Source organism: Polypterus senegalus, chromosome 8 (assembly GCF_016835505.1).
Source record: "Polypterus senegalus isolate Bchr_013 chromosome 8, ASM1683550v1, whole genome shotgun sequence".
Classification (NCBI taxonomy): Eukaryota; Metazoa; Chordata; class Cladistia; order Polypteriformes; family Polypteridae; genus Polypterus; species Polypterus senegalus.
Window position 1 is genome coordinate 154,774,474 of NC_053161.1, and position 19,527 is coordinate 154,794,000.

A 19,527-nucleotide genomic window follows, 5' to 3' on the forward strand; every position below is an offset into this window, starting at 1 on the left:
AAAGTTTTGGAATCAATAAAATGACAACGGTGCCCAAATTTATGCACCTGCCTGATTTTGTTTGAACAATTATTGCACACTTTCTGTTAATCCAATAAACTTCATTTCACTTCTCAAATATCACTGTGTGTGTCTCCTATATAATATATTTAACTGACATTTTTTATCGTAACAACCAACAATTTATACAGGAAAATAATGACTATTAACAAGGTTTCCCAAACTTTTGCATCCCACTGTATTTGCACATTCAGAATGGCTAAAAGTGTAGATAATAGCCTGCACAACCACAAACAAGATCATCCAAGTACTGAAAAATGTCTTTAGTTGTTACAGGATACCTCCAGTTCTTGTTGGTGATAAAAGACCACAATGTAAGCACAAGAATGCAGCACATTTGTGAAGGCAAATTCATGTTAGAGACCTTATTTTGGCTTTATGCCATCACAATAGTAAAGGCCAAGGTAAATGATTTGTATTCTGAAGCAAACACTGAGGTGACTCAACCACTGTTCACCAAAGACTAGAAAAGTTTCTGCTGACATACCATAACACTATACAACCTACAATAAAAACTATTCAGCAATGTTTCTTATGGGTCATCAGTTATGTATTTGATTGGATGACATGGAAAGACATTTGGGGGACTCCTATATGGGAACCTAGCCCCCTGAGTTGCAACATGAAGTCTGTTCTGTTCAGTTCCAGGACAGAAGAATCTAGTGAAGTGGCTCAGGACAGCCTACCTCACATCTCTGTTTTTTTTCCATGAAAATATTCTGTACTTATTTTTCAGTGTTGGGAGGAAAATGGGGTTCATGAGCTATCTCTTAATTCAAAATGCTAAATGAGCCTAAATGTATTCTGTTAGTCTTCTGTAATCAGATGTATCTATTGTTGTGTGCTGAGTTTATTTTAACAGCACTACGCTCTTATACACTTAAATGATTACCTCTTGACCATTCTTTTTCTGCACTTCTTATATTTACATGTGCTTTTCTTGTATTTCTCCAGATTTCCAAGAGAGTGACACCTTCTCCTCATCTTCATTTTCTCAGACCCCACTTCACTGTAGATCGCTGCTAAATGGAAATTTGAAAAAACGGACATCTGGATCTTTCCCGCGTAGTTTTCTGCCTGTTGTGAAACTTAAAAGGGTAGACACGATCAACAGTCAGCACATGTATGATGCAAATGTGGCAGCTTTTTATGTCTGCCAAGAGCAGATGAAAGCTTCTAAACAAAAAGCTGAAACCAAACTTAAATTGAGTCCTACAATTAAAAAACCATACTGCTGTTCTGAATGTGGAAAGCAGTTCACCAAGAAGAGCAGGCTTCCGAGGCACATAAGAATTCATACTAGAGAGAAGCCATTTTGTTGTTCTGAATGTGGCAAGCAATTCTCACAAAAAGCTATCTTCAGACCCACAAAAGAATTCACACTGGAGAGAAGCCATTTTCTTGTTCTGAATGTGGCAAACGATTCTCTGAGAAAAACACTCTTCAGACACACACGAATTCACACTGGAGATAAGCCATATTGTTGCTCTAATTGTGGAAAGCAATTTTCTACCAGTAGCTGTCTTCAGAGACACACAAAAATTCACACTGGGGAGAAGCCATATTGCTGTTCTGATTGTGGCAAAGGATTCTCTGACAAACACAATCTTCAGATTCACACAAGAATTCACACTGGAGAGAAGCCATATTCCTGCTCTGTTTGTGAGAAGCAGTTTTCTACCAATGGCCTTCTGCAGAAGCACACAAGAATTCATACTGGAGAAAAGCCATATTCTTGCTCTGACTGTGGGAAACAATTTTCCTCCAGTAGCAGTCTTCAGACTCACAGAAGAATTCACACTGGGGAGAAGCCATATTTCTGTTCTGAATGTGGCAAAGGATTCTCTGACAAAAGCAACCTTCAGATCCACACAAGAATGCACACTGGAGAGAAACCATACTGTTGTTCTGATTGTGGGAAACACTTTTCCTCCAGTAGCTGTCTTCAGAGACACATAAGAATTCATACTGGATAGAAGCCATATCGCTGTTCTGAATGTGGAAAAGGATTCACTGACAAACGCAATCTTCAGTTTCATACAGGAATTCACACTGGAGAGAAGCCATATTCCTGTACTGAATGTGGCAAGCAGTTTTCTGCTAGTAACAGTCTTCAGACCCATGCAAGGATTCATACTGGAGAGAAACCATATTGCTGTTCTGAATGTGGCAAAGGATTCCTTAACAAACGCAATCTTCAGGACCACACGAGAATTCACACCTGAGAGAAGCCATATTGTTGTTCTGACTGTAACAAAAGATTCTCAACAAGTAGCCATCTTCAGATACATGCAAGAATTCATACTGGGGAGAAACCATATTCCTGTTATGAATGTGGCAAGCGGTTCTCACAACAAGGTCATCTTCAGACCCACACAAGAGTTCACACTGGAGAGAAACCATATTGCTGTTCAGATTGTGGTAAACAATTCTCGCAAATGGGCCATCTTCAAATCCATGCAAGAATTCATGCTGGAGAAAAAGCATTTTGCTGTTCTGAATGTGGCAAGTGATTCTCTGATAAATGCAGTCTTCAGACCCATACAAGAATTCACACTGGAGAGAAACCATATTCTGACTTTGACCGTGGCAAACAATTATCAGAAATGGGCCATCGTCAGACTCATATAAAAATTCATAGTGAAAAAAAATGAAAGTTCAAGGAAACTACCAGGCTCATCTTGAAATGTTACCAATTATTAACACCCTCTATAAACTGCATAAGTAGGTACTACTTGGAATGATGCAGGTAATATGCTTGGCCTTCACTGTAAAATTAAAAATGCCTGTAACAGCAGTACATCACCTCCTTAACAAAGAGTGTGGCTCACTGTCTTCTTGACAGTGGCCACCTGTGGTGTTATGGGTCCACAGCCCGCTCAGCAAAGGCCAGTTGTTTTAAATAAATAATCACCGCGCATGCGGCGGCTTAGTGAGGGGGCGTGGTGGCTGTAGCATGATCTCGGGGCGATCTGCGGTGTGGGCGTTTCTCACCTAGTGCACAGGTGAGGGACTGCCCACATCCATGATTGTTCCTGAGGCTGCTAATGTGCTGCAGCTGCTATGACCCCCCTCTCAATATAAAGAAGCGCGAGTCGGTTAGGAGAGGGAAAAAACGGAGTAAGAAAAAAACAGAAAGAGAAAGATGGAGGTGGTTGGAGAAAGCAGGAGAGTGAGAAAGACAGTGCGACTGGGTGAGCGAGCGAACAAATGCTCGTAAGCAGCTGTGTGGAAGCCTGGGTGTTAGGCTGACACCCGGGAGTCGAAGTAGAAGTCGCTTCCGCTGAGCGATCATGTAGCGGCAGTGACCAATGAAGAAGTGACTGTCCGCATAAGGCCGGGACGGCAGCTTGAGTCGGGAGGCTTGGAGGTGAAGTCCTTGGTGTGGGCATCCTGGATGCCAAAGTTCCAAGTCTCAGGCCTGGGATGAGTGCCAGACCAAAGCCAGGATCAGGAGGACTCCAGACCTGTCTGTGAAAGAACGGACAGCTGCTGAAAGAGCGTTTCACCTGCTTCTCCCGGTTGGGCTTTACAGCAGGTACAGCAGACGCTAGTTTGAAAGAGACACCGGGCTTATTGATTTTAGAAGACTGCTTCCAGCGACGTTTTAACCTCGGGTTTTAAAGGATTGTTGTTCTATTTATTCATTGATTTTTAACCTCCACATTTGCTTCTATTGGATTATTTATTTATTGAACAGTTTTGAATCACTGCACTTATTTAATTGAATACTTTATTTGAACACTTTTTGTTTTGATGACTGTTTGTAAATAAAAGCACTTTTACACTTTTTACATCATCCCCTTGCTATTGTTGCCTCACTGTCTAGCTCACCTCGGTTATATCTCTCGACAGTGTTGGGTTCAAGGGCTCCCAAACAGCGATGGGAGCATGGAGCTGAACCCGCATCGTCACACCACCTCAAATAATGCTTTTGGCCTAAGTGTCCATCTATTACTCAGCTATCTTTAATCCTTTTCACAGGTGTAGGCCTAAGCCAGTGTGTTCAGCCCAAGGCAAGAACCAATCCGGCCAGGCATGTCAGTCAGTCTAAGGGCGCTTGTGCACACATGCAGACTCTCCACCCAAATCTGTGCAGAATTGCCATTGAACCCAACCTTGTGACTTGGGAGGAAACCACAGAACCAGGAAACATCAGGAGGTCTTACAAACTCCACATACGGAGTAGCCCATCACTAATGCAAGATAATGAGGGATTGGTGGTTTAGAAACTTAAAGAGAAAACAAATACATTTCTGTCATTCTGATTTTTTAACATCGGAGACTTCTGTGAAATCATATGGAATGAAAAACTGGGGTTGGCTTTGTTATTGTGAGTTTGGTTTAGTTCAACATGGGTATTGGACAGTATAGGATAATCCCTTTCCAGTTCCATTTCCAAACTAGTTATATTTACAGCGCTCTAGAGCAGTGGGTCTCATGAACATGTGCCAGGTGGTCTCTGGACTGACCTTGTCCTCTTTCTTGGAAGGACTTTCTTGCTGATAACCGACACAAACCAGAGTGCGCCTGACTGTTTTGTTTTTAATATCTTCTACTTCTGTGTTCCCTGTCTAATCCTTCATGGTTGTAGTGATTGCTCCTTCTCTTTCTCTCTTACGACATTTCTTCAAACTTGCTGTCTCTGTCTCTAACTCTACAACTACTGTACATGGGACTTTATTTTTTAATCCACTTTGACGTCCACCTCCACAGCCATTCCCTGGCAGCAGAAAATCCCTTAATTCTGTGTGGCTGCTTCTGATGTACTGATTATCTAATTTTTTGTGCCATAATATCATTTTCAAGACTTTATTATAAATTATCTGGGACTTTTGAAACATAAACCCAGCAAGGTTTGACTGTTAGTTTTGTAATGCAGACTTTCCTACCAGGAGGCAACAGTCAAGGATCTAAAACTAAATTAACTAACTAAAATGGATTTCAGTTTTGTTAAGTTTTGACTTGATTGTATGGAATGTTATGTGTTTTTAATTAATTCACTAAAAGTTGAAAACAAAAACAGTCAAGGATCTGGTAGGCCGAAGGTTCAAACAGGATCAATGTGTCCTACTCAGACCAAACAGAAGACACCAGGTGAGAGGCAGGGGGGACTTGTGGCTAAAACTAACAAAAAGAAGCCAGCATGGTAGCTCATAGACTAGCAGTAACATAGCAGTAGAATGAGGAGCGGTGGGAGTTTGACAGAGCTCTGCTTGTACCGAGTGTCCTCAGTTCTGTCTTTTAGGACACCTTCCAAAGCCATAGCAGAGGGAGTCGGACAGGCACTTCATTTAAAACTGCGCCTTTTAATAAACAGCTCTGTTCAGGTCAACTGTCTCACCATTTTGTGGCTCTTCTTTTTTGTGCCGTGGGTCATTACAATATTTTTCACTTAAGTACTTGTAGAAAAAAAGAATTCTTGGTAATGAATTGAGCACAGGTTTTCCGCCATACTTTTCACTTTGACAAAGAAGTCCTTGTCCAAAATGCTAAGAATCATTGCTGTAGAGTTACAGGAAGGTGATGTCGTGGCGAAACATTCATCATCAGAAGGCTTTTTACCTAAAAATAAAGGCTATTAGGACTCGAGATAGACAGACAGAGTTTTAAGGCTTTATTGCAATAAATAAACAACACGGACTCAACCCAATACGGCCAAATTGAGCTGAGCCTTGAACATTGCCATGATCGAAGTTTTTACAACAATTTCTTATCATTTTAACTTTGTTCAATGAGCTCCTTCTGCACCTGGCCATACTGTCTATTGTTCAGTCAAGTTTCTGCTTTTCTTATTCTTGATTGGTTCTTCAACTGGGAAGGTGTCCTCTATTCCATATTTGGTCTTTCATGGTCCCACTTCCTCTTCTGGCCTTTCAAGTTATACTATAATATTGGCCTAAAGCTAAACTTTTATTAAAAAGAAATATTGTATATGCTCTTCATTTAATCATTGCTTGGCATACTTGATTTGTTTTAATTTCTACACTAAAGCTAATTTCTAATATGTTCTTCTATAAATATTACTAATGCCTGAATATACTAAGATCTTCTCTTCATACATTACATCAGTGTGACCTTGCTTACAGCAAAAGCCTTTTGTTGCCTTTCTGTTGATTCATCAACCCTGCTGGTTTCGCTACGTGCCTTCCAGAGCCATCTTCTCGGTTTTATCGCTTCCTTAGCTTCCTAGCCTTAAATCACAGGTGTTCTCAATCTCTTATCCTGTTCTAAACTGGTTTCGATACGTCAATTTCTGTTCTTTCCCAGACTAGAAATTTTGCTGTAAGCTTAAAAAATAATGCAATATAACTGATTTTTAGTTAACTATTTGCTTGACCTATTTGCTTAATCTAATATTTTAGAAGCTTTTGATTACTTTTTATGGCTCATTATGTTCATTTGCTATTCTTTATGCGAATAATAAAAAATTTTCCTTCTACAGTGATACCCTTCACCTCATCTTCAGGCCATTTCCTCTATTGACCACAGTAAAATGAAAATGTGAAAATTTGGCATCTGTGTCCATATTTTTCAGGCATCTTAGATTTACTCCAAGGAATTGCACTAAAAATCTGTCCAAGCAAGTGGTGTACTGTTTATACTTGTGCGCGTACTTTACGTAAATCTGGAAGATTCCACCAGGTGGCAGTGCGAGATATCATCACGGTGAGAAGCCATTCGGCTTCGCTTTGTTGTGAATTGCCTGACACACCCATTACATTCCGAGGACACCTTGCTGCAATATCTCTGAAAAGGATGTTTAATGATTACAGCCATCATTCCAGCATCGGGCGCGAGAGAAAAACAATCCCTGGACGGGGCATCAGCTCATCGCAAGATGAACACAAGCACTCACATACACTAGCGTCATTTTAGCATCACAAAATCCCCAAACCTGCACATCTTGGAAGGAAACCGGACCACACTGAGGAAATTCACCAGGAAAACATGCAAACTCCAGGCAAGGAACACCAGGGACGTGACTCCCTAAAAGGTAAGCAACGCTATCGCTATGCACATGTGTAATTATTAACAATATCCATTATTTAAAATTAACGACTTATCTGTAAAATGTTATATACATACTTTAATGCATTTCATCAGGAAAGTGATATCAAGTATAAATCTAAGGATTCTAAATGTGCAGAGTTGGAATATCATAAATGTAATGTGTTCTGTGTGTGGCGATTGCTGCTGTCGATGCAGGAGGAAGCCCCAGAAGCAGGTAGCGATTAACAACTGGGTCATTTTTAAGATGATGTTTTCCACGGTCTACTTCAATAATAAAATAAACTATGAGAATAAAGTGGGTATTTCGAGATTAAAGCCAAAATTTCAACTTTAATCACAAAATACACCTTTTCACTGTGTCCCTAACATTTTTTTTTTCTCTGTGGCTCAAATATGCTGTTGTACATTCTGATGTTGTTGTGAAGGTGCAACAAGAAAAAAAAAAAAAAGACAGCACAGAAGATGTTATGTGAGACCTTTAAAATGTATCGTGTCATTACGATGAGGGATATGCGACGAATGAATTTAAAAGCACCACGAAGGCATTTGTATCTCAGCATTTTGTTTCACCACATTGAACCATTCATCGAACATCGAAGCAGGCACATCGATCCCGTAGGATCCTTATAGTGACTTTCTGTCACATGTAGTACATTTATTGAGCGCCTTTCACAAACCCAAGGTCGCTTTACATACAGAGTAAAAAAAAAAAATTACACAGATGACAAAAGTTTGTAGAAGAGGAAAGTTTTCAGTTGAGATTTAAAAGTGCAGAAAGGTGAGCAATCTTGGAGAGACTGAGGAAGCGTGTTCCAGAGTTGACAGGCCATAACACTGAAGGACCTGCCTCGCAGGGTGGACAGTCTGGTGCGTGGGACAGTAAGGAGATTACTGCTCGAGGACCTGAGAGAACGACAAGGAGTGTAAGGAGCTAAGAGCTGAGTAAGGTAGAGGGGGCAAGGTTATGTAGGGCTTTGAAGGTTCAAAAAATAATCTTGAATTTAATCCTTGATGGAACCGGTAACCAGTGCAGTTGGGAGAGAACAGGGGAGACGTGAGCGGAACGCTTTGTGTGGGCAGGCACTCTGGCTGCGGAGTTCTGAATATACTGTAGCTTCCCTATAGATTTTGCAGGGAGGCCAATGAAGAGGGAATTACAGTAATCAATACAAGACATTATGAAACAATGAACCAGAGTTTAAGCATCATGGACGGAGGTGGGCAATGTTCCAGAGATGATAGAATGAAACTTTGGAAAGAGACCTAATGTGTAGCTCCTCAGTTGAGGAGACATGGAGTCAGTTCAAGACTGTTTTACATATAATGGAGGACAAGTTGATGTGTGAGGTGTATAAGACATACCACCTCAAGTGCTAGCAGTAGTGAGTATTAGAGCAATCGTTTATAGAGATATTACAAAGGCTAAAAGGCATTTGGAGAGAAACATTGCAGAAAAGGTGAGAGACAACCCAAAGGGATTATTTTAATATTTTAGTAGTAAAAGAACAGTCAAGGAGGAGGTGAGGGGCCTTGTGAAATGGTATAGGCAAACTAAAATAAGTGAACAGTGAAATAGATAGATAGATAGATAGATAGATAGATAGATAGATAGATAGATAGATAGATAGATAGATAGATAGATAGATAGATAGATAGATAGATAGATAGATAGATACTTTATTAATCCCAAGGGGAAATTCACATAATCCAGCAGCAGTATACTGATACAAAAAACAATGTTAAACTAAAGAGTAATAAAAAATGCGATCTCTTTAGTCTGTCAGTGGAGCAGGACAGTGACAAAAGTCTGTCACTGAAGCTACTCCTCTGTCTGGAGATGATCCTGTTCAGTGGATGCAGTGGATTCTTCATGATTGACAGGAGTTTGCTTAGCACCCATCTCTCTGCCGCTGATGTTAAACTGTCCAACTTTACGCCTACAATAGAGCCTGCCTTCTTAACAAGTTTGTCCAGGTGTGAGGCATCCTTCATCTTTATGCTGCCTCCCCAGCAAGCCACCGTGTAGAAGAGGGCGCTCGCCACAACTGTCTGGTAGAACATCTGCAGCATCTTATTGCAGATGTTGAAGGACGCCATTCTTCTAAGGAAGTATAGTCGGCTCTGACCTTTCTTACACAGAGCATCAGTATTGGCAGTCCAGTCCAATTTATCATCCAGCTGCACTCCCAGGTATTTATAGGTCTGTACCCTCTGCACACAATCTCCTCTGATGATCACGGGGTCCAGGAGGGGCCTGGGCCTCCTAAAATCCACCACCAGTTCCTTGGTCTTGCTGGTGTTCAGGTGTAAGTGGTTTAGCAAGCGCTTAACCTTTCTAACTTAACATATATAAAGAAGTCAATAAGCTTCCATCAGTAACGTAGACTACCAAAGAGGTACCGAGTGATTTGTAAATTGTAGAGGAAGAAGTGTTGCTTAGATTAAATAGGCCGAAATCCAACAAATCACCAGGGCCAGTTAACATTTACCTTCGAGTGCTTTAGGTTTTTAGTGAGTACATTGTCACCACGTGCGCTTGGGAGACAGTTTATGGACTCCAATACCTGTATGTTCCTGCCAGACCAGGGGTTGGCACTACCCTCTAACTCTTTCTACTCTTTCTCTGCAGACCAGCCGACAAACCCTCATCCTAAATCCACTTCCAATCCTCAGAAGACAGCCAATATCACTTCCTCTTCCGGTCCTGCAGATCCCACTTCCATCTGATGTCATTTCCGGTTCCCAGAAGTCCACAATGGCATTACATCACTTCCTGTCTCTCAGTTATATATGACAGCCATCTTTCCTTTTTACCCCAGTTCTGTTTTGAGCTCACGTCTGCAAAGGCCTACCTAACGAATCTAATTTTAAATTTACAGGGTGGATCCCCAAACCTTTCACTTTGTTGTGTGTTTTCTCTCTTACAACATATACAAACCCTTGGCACATGTTTTACAAAAATCACTATCCACTGGGAAAATTCTTAAAAACTGGAGACTAACATATGTTAATCTGTTATATATAAATTGTGATTGGGCTGAAAGCAGGTCTCTATAGGCCGGTAATCTTAATGCACATCACAAGTACACTACTGGAAGGAATGAGTATGGAAGAGATCGAGCAACATTGGTAATAACAGGAGTTTTACTGAACAGTAAACATGGGTTATAATGGGCAAGAGGAAAGCCATGTTTCACTAATATGAGATTTTATAAGGAAGCAACAAAACATTCAATTTGTTGAGGTGCATGTGATATTATTTATCATGAATTTCAGGAGGCTTTTGATAAGGTACCACATAAAATGCCAGTGATCAAAACTAAAAGAAGTGAGAACTGAAGGAAGAGCGTGTAGGTGGGGACCAAAATAGCTCAAACACAGAAAGCAAATGGTTTAAATGAGGATGCTTTCTTTCAGAATTAGGTTTATACTAAAGTTTGCAGATGATACCAAACTAGGTATTGAGATTGGAAAGCCCTCAACTCCATCACACTACTTGGTAATTTATTTCCAGTGTCTGTGGTTCTTTCTGTGAAGAAACACTTTCTAACATTTGTGTGAAATCTGCCCTGGACAAGTGTCCAACTGTGGCCCCGTGTTCTTCTTGAAATATTATTTGAAGGTAACAGGTGGCATCCACAGTACTAATTTGGGTCAACATTTTACTTATGTCACCTCTTATTCTCCATTTTCTGAATCTGGAAAGGTTCCATCAATCTCTCCTTATAGCTTATAACTCACAATCCTGGAATCAGCATAGTTGCTCTTCTCTGGACTTTCTCTAGTGCTGTTATGTCCTTTTTACTTTCTTGAATATGGAAAGTATTGTAATCGTCCTAAGATTCAATGTCGAGATTTTAATGAATCTCGATGTTTTAGACAATGCAATACAATTTATTTTTATATAGCCCAAAATCATACAAGAAGTGCCGCAATGGGCTTTAACAGGCTCTGCCTCTTGACAGCTCCCCCTGCCTTGACTCTCTAAGAAGGCCTGGAAAAACTCCCAAAAAATCCTTTGTAGGGAAAAAAATGGAAGAAACCTTGGGAAAGGCAGTTCAAAGAGAGACCCCTTTCCAGGTAGGTGGACGTGCAGTGGGTATCAAAAAGAAGGGGGTCAATACAACACAATACACAGAACAGAAGATCCTCAATACATTATAAAAATAAAAAATTTACAAGTACGGATCAGAATTTAACAGTAGATGATATCCCATAATAGGATCTGGATTTGTTTAGAGTCCTGGAGACCTCATTCATCAAGCTGCCTCCTCCATTTGGCCATTCCACAGCTGAAACATTGCATGGCCAGCCAATCCGATGACAGGACCCCTCTAACCAACGATTCCTGCAATCCTCCATCAGAGATGACTTTACCTTAGGCAGGCTAAACAACTTGGCAGGTGGGCACCATGTGCCACATTTGAGTATTGAGAAGAGAAACAGAATAGGTGAGGGTTAGTGACAAATTATAACTATAATTAATAAATAATAATTAATAAAATAAATTTGCAAAAACCTCAAGCAAACTTTTTTCATGTTGTCATTATGGGGTGTTGTGTGTAGAATTCTGAGAAAAAAAATGAATTTAATCCATTTTGAAATAAGGCTGTAACATAACAAAATGTGGAAAAAGTGATGCGCTGTGAATACTTTCCAGATGCACTGTATGTAGACTTCCCTGACTTTCTTGTATACGAAGTATGGGGAATGTATTGAAATCCTCCAAAATTTCCATTTTGCAGTTTTGATGAATCCTAACATTTTAGATGTTGCTGAGTCCAAAAATACTATTTTTGGAACTATGTCTGTGTGTGTGTGTGTGTGTGTATAAACATGATAACTTGAGTACACTTTCACTTAGGTCAACCAAAATTTCCATACAAAGATTAGGTACAAAACGTAGATTTCTATCAACATTTGGGCTATTTCTGCTAACTGGAAGTGGTACTTTACCTTTTCTTATAATATGGAATCCAAAAGTGTACCCCAGGCGAGGCCTTACTAGTTTGTTAAATAACTTAAATCTAACCTCCCATAACTTGTACACCACGCATAATGATAAATAACCTAACATCCTATTAGCCTTCTTCATCGATTTTGAACACTGCTTGTAGGTTGATCATGATGAGTCCACTACGACTCCCATCTCCTTCTCATAAGGTGTACTCTCGATTTCCAGACCTCCCATTGTGTATTCAAAGTTCAAAACATTTTTACTCCCCATGTGTAATACTTTACATTTACTAACATTAAATTTCATCTCTAGCAAATCGGCCTAAGCCTGCCCAAAAACCTCTTTAACGATTTAGCTGAGTCTGCATTATCTGCCCATCCACAGAGTTTGGTATCATGTTGGAGTCTGGATCCTCCAGATCAGAGACACATGGCGTAACATTCTAGTGTGAGCGGGGACTTAGCCAACTGATTTGAAAGTTTGAGCATTTTATACTTCTAATTACTTCATCAAAAAGTCGGTTACATTTTGGTTGATTAAACGGTTTCGTAACAATGAGTCAAACTCAAAAATAACAGCAATAGTAGACTGCGATTACATATGTTGGTAGAGTCCATTACACACATGCATTTTAAGAGTATGCTACAAGGTACTGTTGTTAAAAGTGGATCACACGTGGGCTTGTGGTGGCTCATGAACTTTTGCAGACAGCAGATTCCAATTCAAGTGACATGAAAATGGTATCAATTGATGAGTCTGCTTGTGGAGGGTCTGTGCTAACTGTAGTTCACATTTCCTCAACTTTATAATTTTGAAAGAAGTTCATGAAAGAGCAGTGGATTTCAACAACAGCACCCTGGGGGCCACAACAATAGTTCAGCGGGTACGTAGAAGCACTTTTTGATTAATTAAGCTAGTGTTTTGTTTCATATGAATGTTACAGATATCCAACACTGTGTTGGAAGCAAGAGGGTAAAGCAAAAACAGTTTAAGTTAAGACAAGATTAGAAAGATCACATGGATTGTATGTTATTACAGCATGTTGTGGGCTGCAGGTTGTGGAACAACTGTGGTATGAATGTTAGTTTGGGTTTTACTTCAGAAAATAAAGCATTTCACTTAATAAAAACTGTAAAATTCACTCTATTGACTCTGGAATAAAGTTGTTAAAGTTCCTGTCTGGAAACCTGGCTTACAAGCAAGATGGACCCCAATATGCTGTCACAAGTGTGTGAAATGAAATATCAGGAATTTTTTTTACCATTCAGAAGCAAGAAGAATTCTGCATGAGTTGCAAGTATCATACTTAGTTGATATCTTTAAACAATTAAACAAGATTAGTGCAAATGCAAGGAAAAGCTGAAAATATCTTTCAATGACAAAATGAAACTCGGTCACCATGGTGGAGCAACTCAGCATGTAGGGAACCACAAGCTGCTACAACAGACAATAAAGAGTTCTGAGTTTGAAGTACAGGAAAAAATCATTTAGTTTTCAATCTTGAATTCCGAAGAATATGCATATGCAAACATGGATTGAGGAACCCAACACAATCAAGCCAATATAAGCTTAGGCTCACAGAGAAATAGAAATTATTTGAAATACACCATGATGACAGTGTGAAATTCAAAGATAAAGATAAAGGCTTCCTTGGAGATTATGTATAGAAATGAAACATGAATGCCTTCACATTGAGGGAAAAGGTCTGCTAATTCTTCTATAATTCATTAAATCTTTGTGAGTTAGGATTTTCTGTATCACATGGATAGAGATAGATAGATAGATAGATAGATAGATAGATAGATAGATAGATAGATAGATAGATAGATAGATAGATAGATAGATAGATAGATGATAGATAGATAGATATCCCCAGGAGGAAATATTTTTTTAATTAAGTTTAAAAACTAGCAAGGGAGAGGCTACAAAGTATTGATGAAGTAATGAGAATATGCCTCTTCTGTACAGTGCGTAATATCTCTCTATTATAAAAAAAAAAACCTGGGAGAGAAAGACTAGGGAGACGAGACGTGATCTTTATGTGAAGATCACGGAAGACACTTAAAAGACTCGTGAGACTAAAGAGACTGGCCACGGAGCATCTCGCAGGGACCTTAAACATGAGACTTTGTGCCAAGAGATTGACCCGGGACCGTCTCGAGGGGACGTAGAGCATGAGATTCTTGCAAGACACGCCCTACTTACAACCAATATCAAATAAGACCACAGGCAGCAAAACACTCAGTCGTGTAAAGGCTTTGAGCAGACACAGATCCAGGGCTCTCAGCGCATATAAAGCGTATAAGGACAATACATTATAGATGAAGCGTCGACGACTAAGTGAAGAAGAAAGAGAGTCAAAAGGGTTGGAGTGAAACAAATGCAAAAAAGAATTATTTAGGTGCAAATTCAGAAAATAAGGAAAGTAATAATCAGCCCGGAACACATGCAATTGAAAAAAAAGTACATCTAATTGGGCTCAGAATTAAAAGACAAAGAGTAAAAGACAAAGTAGAACTTCATAAAGATGTTCAAAAACGTTGGCGCTATACACATGCAGAGCAGGCTCTACCTCAGGCCAACAATTCTCTTTTTTTATGGTTAACTTGCCTCAAGTGGCAGAAGTGAGCTCGAGTACCAGCATCCTGGCGTCCCACTGACTTGTATTGGGGATCTGTTTTGCCATTAGAAGCGACTGTCAGACGATTAAAAGAGGAATATATAGAAAGCTAGGGGGCTCTGCTCCCTGCTCACTTCGCTCGCCCACCCCGGGTTTGGTTTACCGGATATACAATTTACAGAGGTTGTTATTTTCATGGGAATTGTTATATATGCATTATTTTCACTTATACTTTAAAAGATTTGTAAAAACAATACTTGTCCTTTATTTCCGGCCCCGGGCGTGGTTACATATCTTTCTCACAGGACATGAAACGCATGCTAAGGAGTTGCAGTCGGATCATCTACTGGTGAGCTACATTTTCTGCTTGTTGTGCATTTCAAAGCCTGTAGAGCAGCTGTCCTTTTGCCACTTTGTGTCTCTGCCACTCGCGTTGTGAAGGGGGGGATGAACACACGCTAAGGAGAAGGAGTCGGATCATCTGCTGGCTTCCTGCTGCTGCTGGGGAGCAAGCTGCCTGTTCTGCTTGTCGCTTGTCGTTGTTTTAAGAGCAGTGAGCACATGATGTCTGTCTGCCAAAAACATTTCAACAACTGCTTGGTTAGATGTCCTGAACTTGTTTTAAATGTTGTCTCACTGCCTTGTCTCGCGGCACGTCAAATTTAAATCTCTTGGCACCAAGTTTAATGTTTAAGGTTCCCGCGAGACGCTCTGTAGCCAATCTCTTTCATCTCGCGAGTCTTTAAAGTGTTCTCTGAGAAGATCACGTTTCGTCTCCCTTCCACCAAGATTTTTTTTATGAGAAAGATATACAAGCTGAAGTGGGCTCTGCAAAATTAAACAGTATAAGCGGTGCTAACATAGCGGCCTAAAACGTAAATTACTGGGCCGTGTTCCTTATAGAGGAGCGTGTGTAGATTATAGTTCACTCTGGTTGTAGGCTGCCACAGTGCTTCGTTTCTAAGATTCTCAAATTTAAATAATCGCCTGTCCCATATGGCGTTATTTCAGTGCCACTATTCTGAGCGCACGTAAAAAAAATATTGCAAGTGCAAGTGTTGCATTTTGAGGAGAAATTTATTTTGAGCGTACAAAAGCTGAATTTGAGTGAACAAAATTCATTGCTGCGTGCAAAAAATGTATTTCAGTGTTTGCGCTTATCCATATACACACACACAATAGCACCCCCTCTCGCTCAGTTTTTTCAGTTGCGCTTGCTCGCAATGTGTTGCTTGCGCTCACAACATTGTCTGCTGCAAGCGCTCAACTCTCTGTACACCGTTATAAGTGTGCCACAAAACCAACCAATCACAGACTTGGTTTCAAAAATTCTGATTGGCTCTTACGGTCTCCAATCAGCTCGCTAGCTGCTGCATTCCGGAAACAGTCAGTTGGCATGGTTGTATAATGCAACTACATTATACTACACCAGCGATAGTCTTAACAAATAATATATTTTAAAATAAAATAATTAAAGATATTATCCGCAAATTGGGGTTTAATTGAGTTTAGCTGGATTTAGCTACATTTCGGACTGTTTCCGGAATGCAGCAGCTAGCGAGCTGATTGGAGACCGTAAGAGCCAATCAGAATTTTTGAAACCAAGTCTGTGATTGGTTGGTTTTGTGGCACACTTATAACGGTGTACAGAGAGTTGAGCGCTTGCAGCAGAGAATGTTGTGAGCGCAAGCAACACATTGCGAGCAAGCGCAACTGAAAAAACTGAGCGAGAGGGGGTGCTATTGTGTGTGTGTATATGGATAAGTGCAAACACTGAAATACATTTTTTGCACGCAGCAATGAATTTTGTTCACTCAAATTCAGCTTTTGTACGCTCAAAATAAATTTCTCCTCAAAATGCAACACTTGCACTTGCAATATTTTTTTACGTGCGCTCAGAATAGTGGCACTGAAATAACGCCATATTATGGACTATGTGGAGAGCGGGCATGAAAGAAATAAACACACTACCAGAGTCTGCAGGCTTTAATGAGACTTTTATTTTGATATCCCTCTTTGCTTTTTACTCCCGGAAGTACTACTTTTATTTTGCTAATTGTTGCTTGCGCCCCGTCTGGCTTCCCAGTGCGCACCATGGGAACGACGAAGTGGTAAATTGAGTGACCGCTAATAGTGGTGTACTGTTCAGAGATGTAGGTTCCAGATAAAGAAACGGTACGTACATAAAGAATTAATGAAAACGAGTATGAGAATTGAAAGAACAAGCTCGGCGTTCATTGATGCCAGAAGTACAAAGCCAGAGTTTAGTAATGGAGCCGCACGTGAAGGGCCCTCCGAATCTCTATTGTGTGCACTGGGCGCTGTCTACGATGTGCACCAGCCTGCTGAAGGATGCAGTGGCACTGCATTTGGTGTGTTGCTTTACGGATCTGGTTTGTCAGGAGAGCCGTCCAGCGGTACTTAAAGACTGTCGTGTGGGCATTTCAAAGGTGTGAGGTAAATCTATCAGAATTCACCTTGTTGGTCAGGGACACTAACACATACTAGGAATTTGTCTTGATATAATTGAGGCAACATGCAAGGACAACACAAAATAAAAAAGGATGATGTGTGATGCCGCATACAACGGCAGCAGAAAATATAAAACGATAAAATCGATTAAAATGTACAGGATGTGCAGGTATATCGAGTAGAAACTCGGACCTGGTCAGTCAGAACAACTGCACATGTTTGGGGGACCTATGACGTGTTATTTTAGCCTTTACCCCCAACTGCGTTTGCCGGAGGGAAGACTTTAGAATAGTTGGTACGCAGGGCGAGTCAGATCGATAATGATCTTTGCGGCTGCTTTCTTACCGTGAACTCCTACAGAATTTGAATGGGCGGTAAGTTCCAGCAGATGCTTTTTTCACAGGCTGTCATGTTGCACTGCAGATTGGCCTTAGCGTGAGTATAGGCAGCACTAAACCAGACAATAGGTCAGAATGGACTTGACAATGGCTGTGTAGAACTGGACCAATATTGCTTGGGAGAGATTGACTTTCTTGGGCTGGCACAGGAAGAATATCCTCTGATGGGCTTTCAGGATAATACAGGTGATGTTTCCACTTAAATTTTGGTGACTTCACAGTGCCAGAAGCGACTCAACCATAGTAGGTAGGTATGTAGAGGAGCCCATGGCTGCTGATTGTTGGGACAGAGTTTAAGGCAGGGGTGCTCACACTTTTTCAGCTTGTGATCTACTTTTAAAATGACCAAAATTAATGTCAAAATTAGCTAGATACATTTAAAATATATATATATATATTCAAGGCATTCGTAGTCTGAATAACAATCTGATTGTATGGGTGGTTACCTACCAGGTAACACTTGTGGTTGGTCAGCAAGTCAGCTAACGTCTGCCACGGTGCCCTCTTTCAGTTGCTAGAAGCAGATCATAGAATGGTTGAAACAGTTTTTACTGTCAAATAATGCAGAGTACGCGACACGTGTTTCACCCTAATTCTGGGCTCATCAGGCGTACGCCTGACAGTAAACTATATATATATATATATATATATATATATATATATATATATATATATATATACATACACTCACCTAAAGGATTATTAGGAACACCTGTTCAATTTCTCATTAATGCAATTATCTAATCAACCAATCACATGGCAGTTGCTTCAATGCATTTAGGGTGTGGTCCTGGTCAAGACAATCTCCTGAACTCCAAACTGAATGTCAGAATGGGAAAGAAAGGTGATTTAAGCAATTTTGAGCGTGGCATGGTTGTTGGTGCCAGACGGGCGGTCTGAGTATTTCACAATCTGCTCAGTTACTGGGATTTTCACGCACAACCATTTCTAGGGTTTACAAAGAATGGTGTGAAAAGGGAAAAACATCCAATATGCGGCAGTCCTGTGGGCGAAAATGCCTTGTTGATGTTAGAGGTCGGAGGAGAATGGGCCGACTGATTCAAGCTGATAGAAGAGCAATTTTGACTGAAATAACCACTCGTTACAACCAAGGTATGCAGCAAAGCATTTGTGAAGCCACAACACGCACAACCTTGAGGCGGATGGGCTACAACAGCAGAAGACCCCACCGGGTACCACTCATCTCCACTACGAATAGGAAAAAGAGGCTACAATTTGCACAAGCTCACCAAAATTGGACAGTTGAAGACTGGAAAAATGTCGCCTGGTCTGATGAGTCTCGATTTCTGTTGAGACATTCAAATGGTAGACTCAGAATTTGGCGTAAACAGAATGAGAACATGGATCCATCATGCCTTGTTACCACTGTGCAGGCTGGTGGTGGTGGTGTAATGGTGTGGGGGATGTTTTCTTGGCACACTTTAGGCCCCTTAGTGCCAATTGGGCATCATTTAAATGCCATGGGCTACCAGAGCATTGTTTCTGACCAAGTCCATCCCTTCATGACCACCATGTACCCATCCTCTGATGGCTACTTCCAGCAGGATAATGCACCATGTCACAAAGCTCGAATCATTTCAAATTGGTTTCTTGAACATGACAATGAGTTCACTGTACTAAAATGGCCCCCACAGTCACCAGATCTCAACCCAATAGAGCATCTTTGGGATGTGGTGGAACGGGAGCTTCGTGCCCTGGATGTGCATCCCACAAATCTCCATCAACTGCAAGATGCTATCCTATCAATATGGGCCAACATTTCAAAAGAATGCTTTTAGCACCTTGTTGAATCAATGCCACGTAGAATTAAGGCAGTTCTGAAGGCGAAAGGGGGCAAACACCGTATTAGTATGGTGCTCCTAATAATCCTTTAGGTGAGTGTATATACATATATTTATTTATATTGAGTATCAGAGGTGGGTAGTAACGAGTTACATTTACTTGAGTAACTTTTTTAAAAAAAATTGTACTTCTAAGAGTAGTTT

The 19,527-nt window shown here is 40.5% G+C and overlaps 1 protein-coding gene across 1 annotated transcript in view; it reads left to right on the forward strand.

Annotated features, from left to right (window-relative positions):
• The window catches only part of LOC120534632 (zinc finger protein 850-like), a 69,279-nt gene that overhangs the window by 7,839 nt on the left and 41,913 nt on the right, over positions 1-19,527 (forward strand). The window contains 2 exon segments of the mRNA XM_039762224.1: positions 1,015-2,700; positions 4,045-4,096. Coding sequence (XP_039618158.1) covers positions 1,015-2,700; positions 4,045-4,096 — 1,738 coding nt within the window.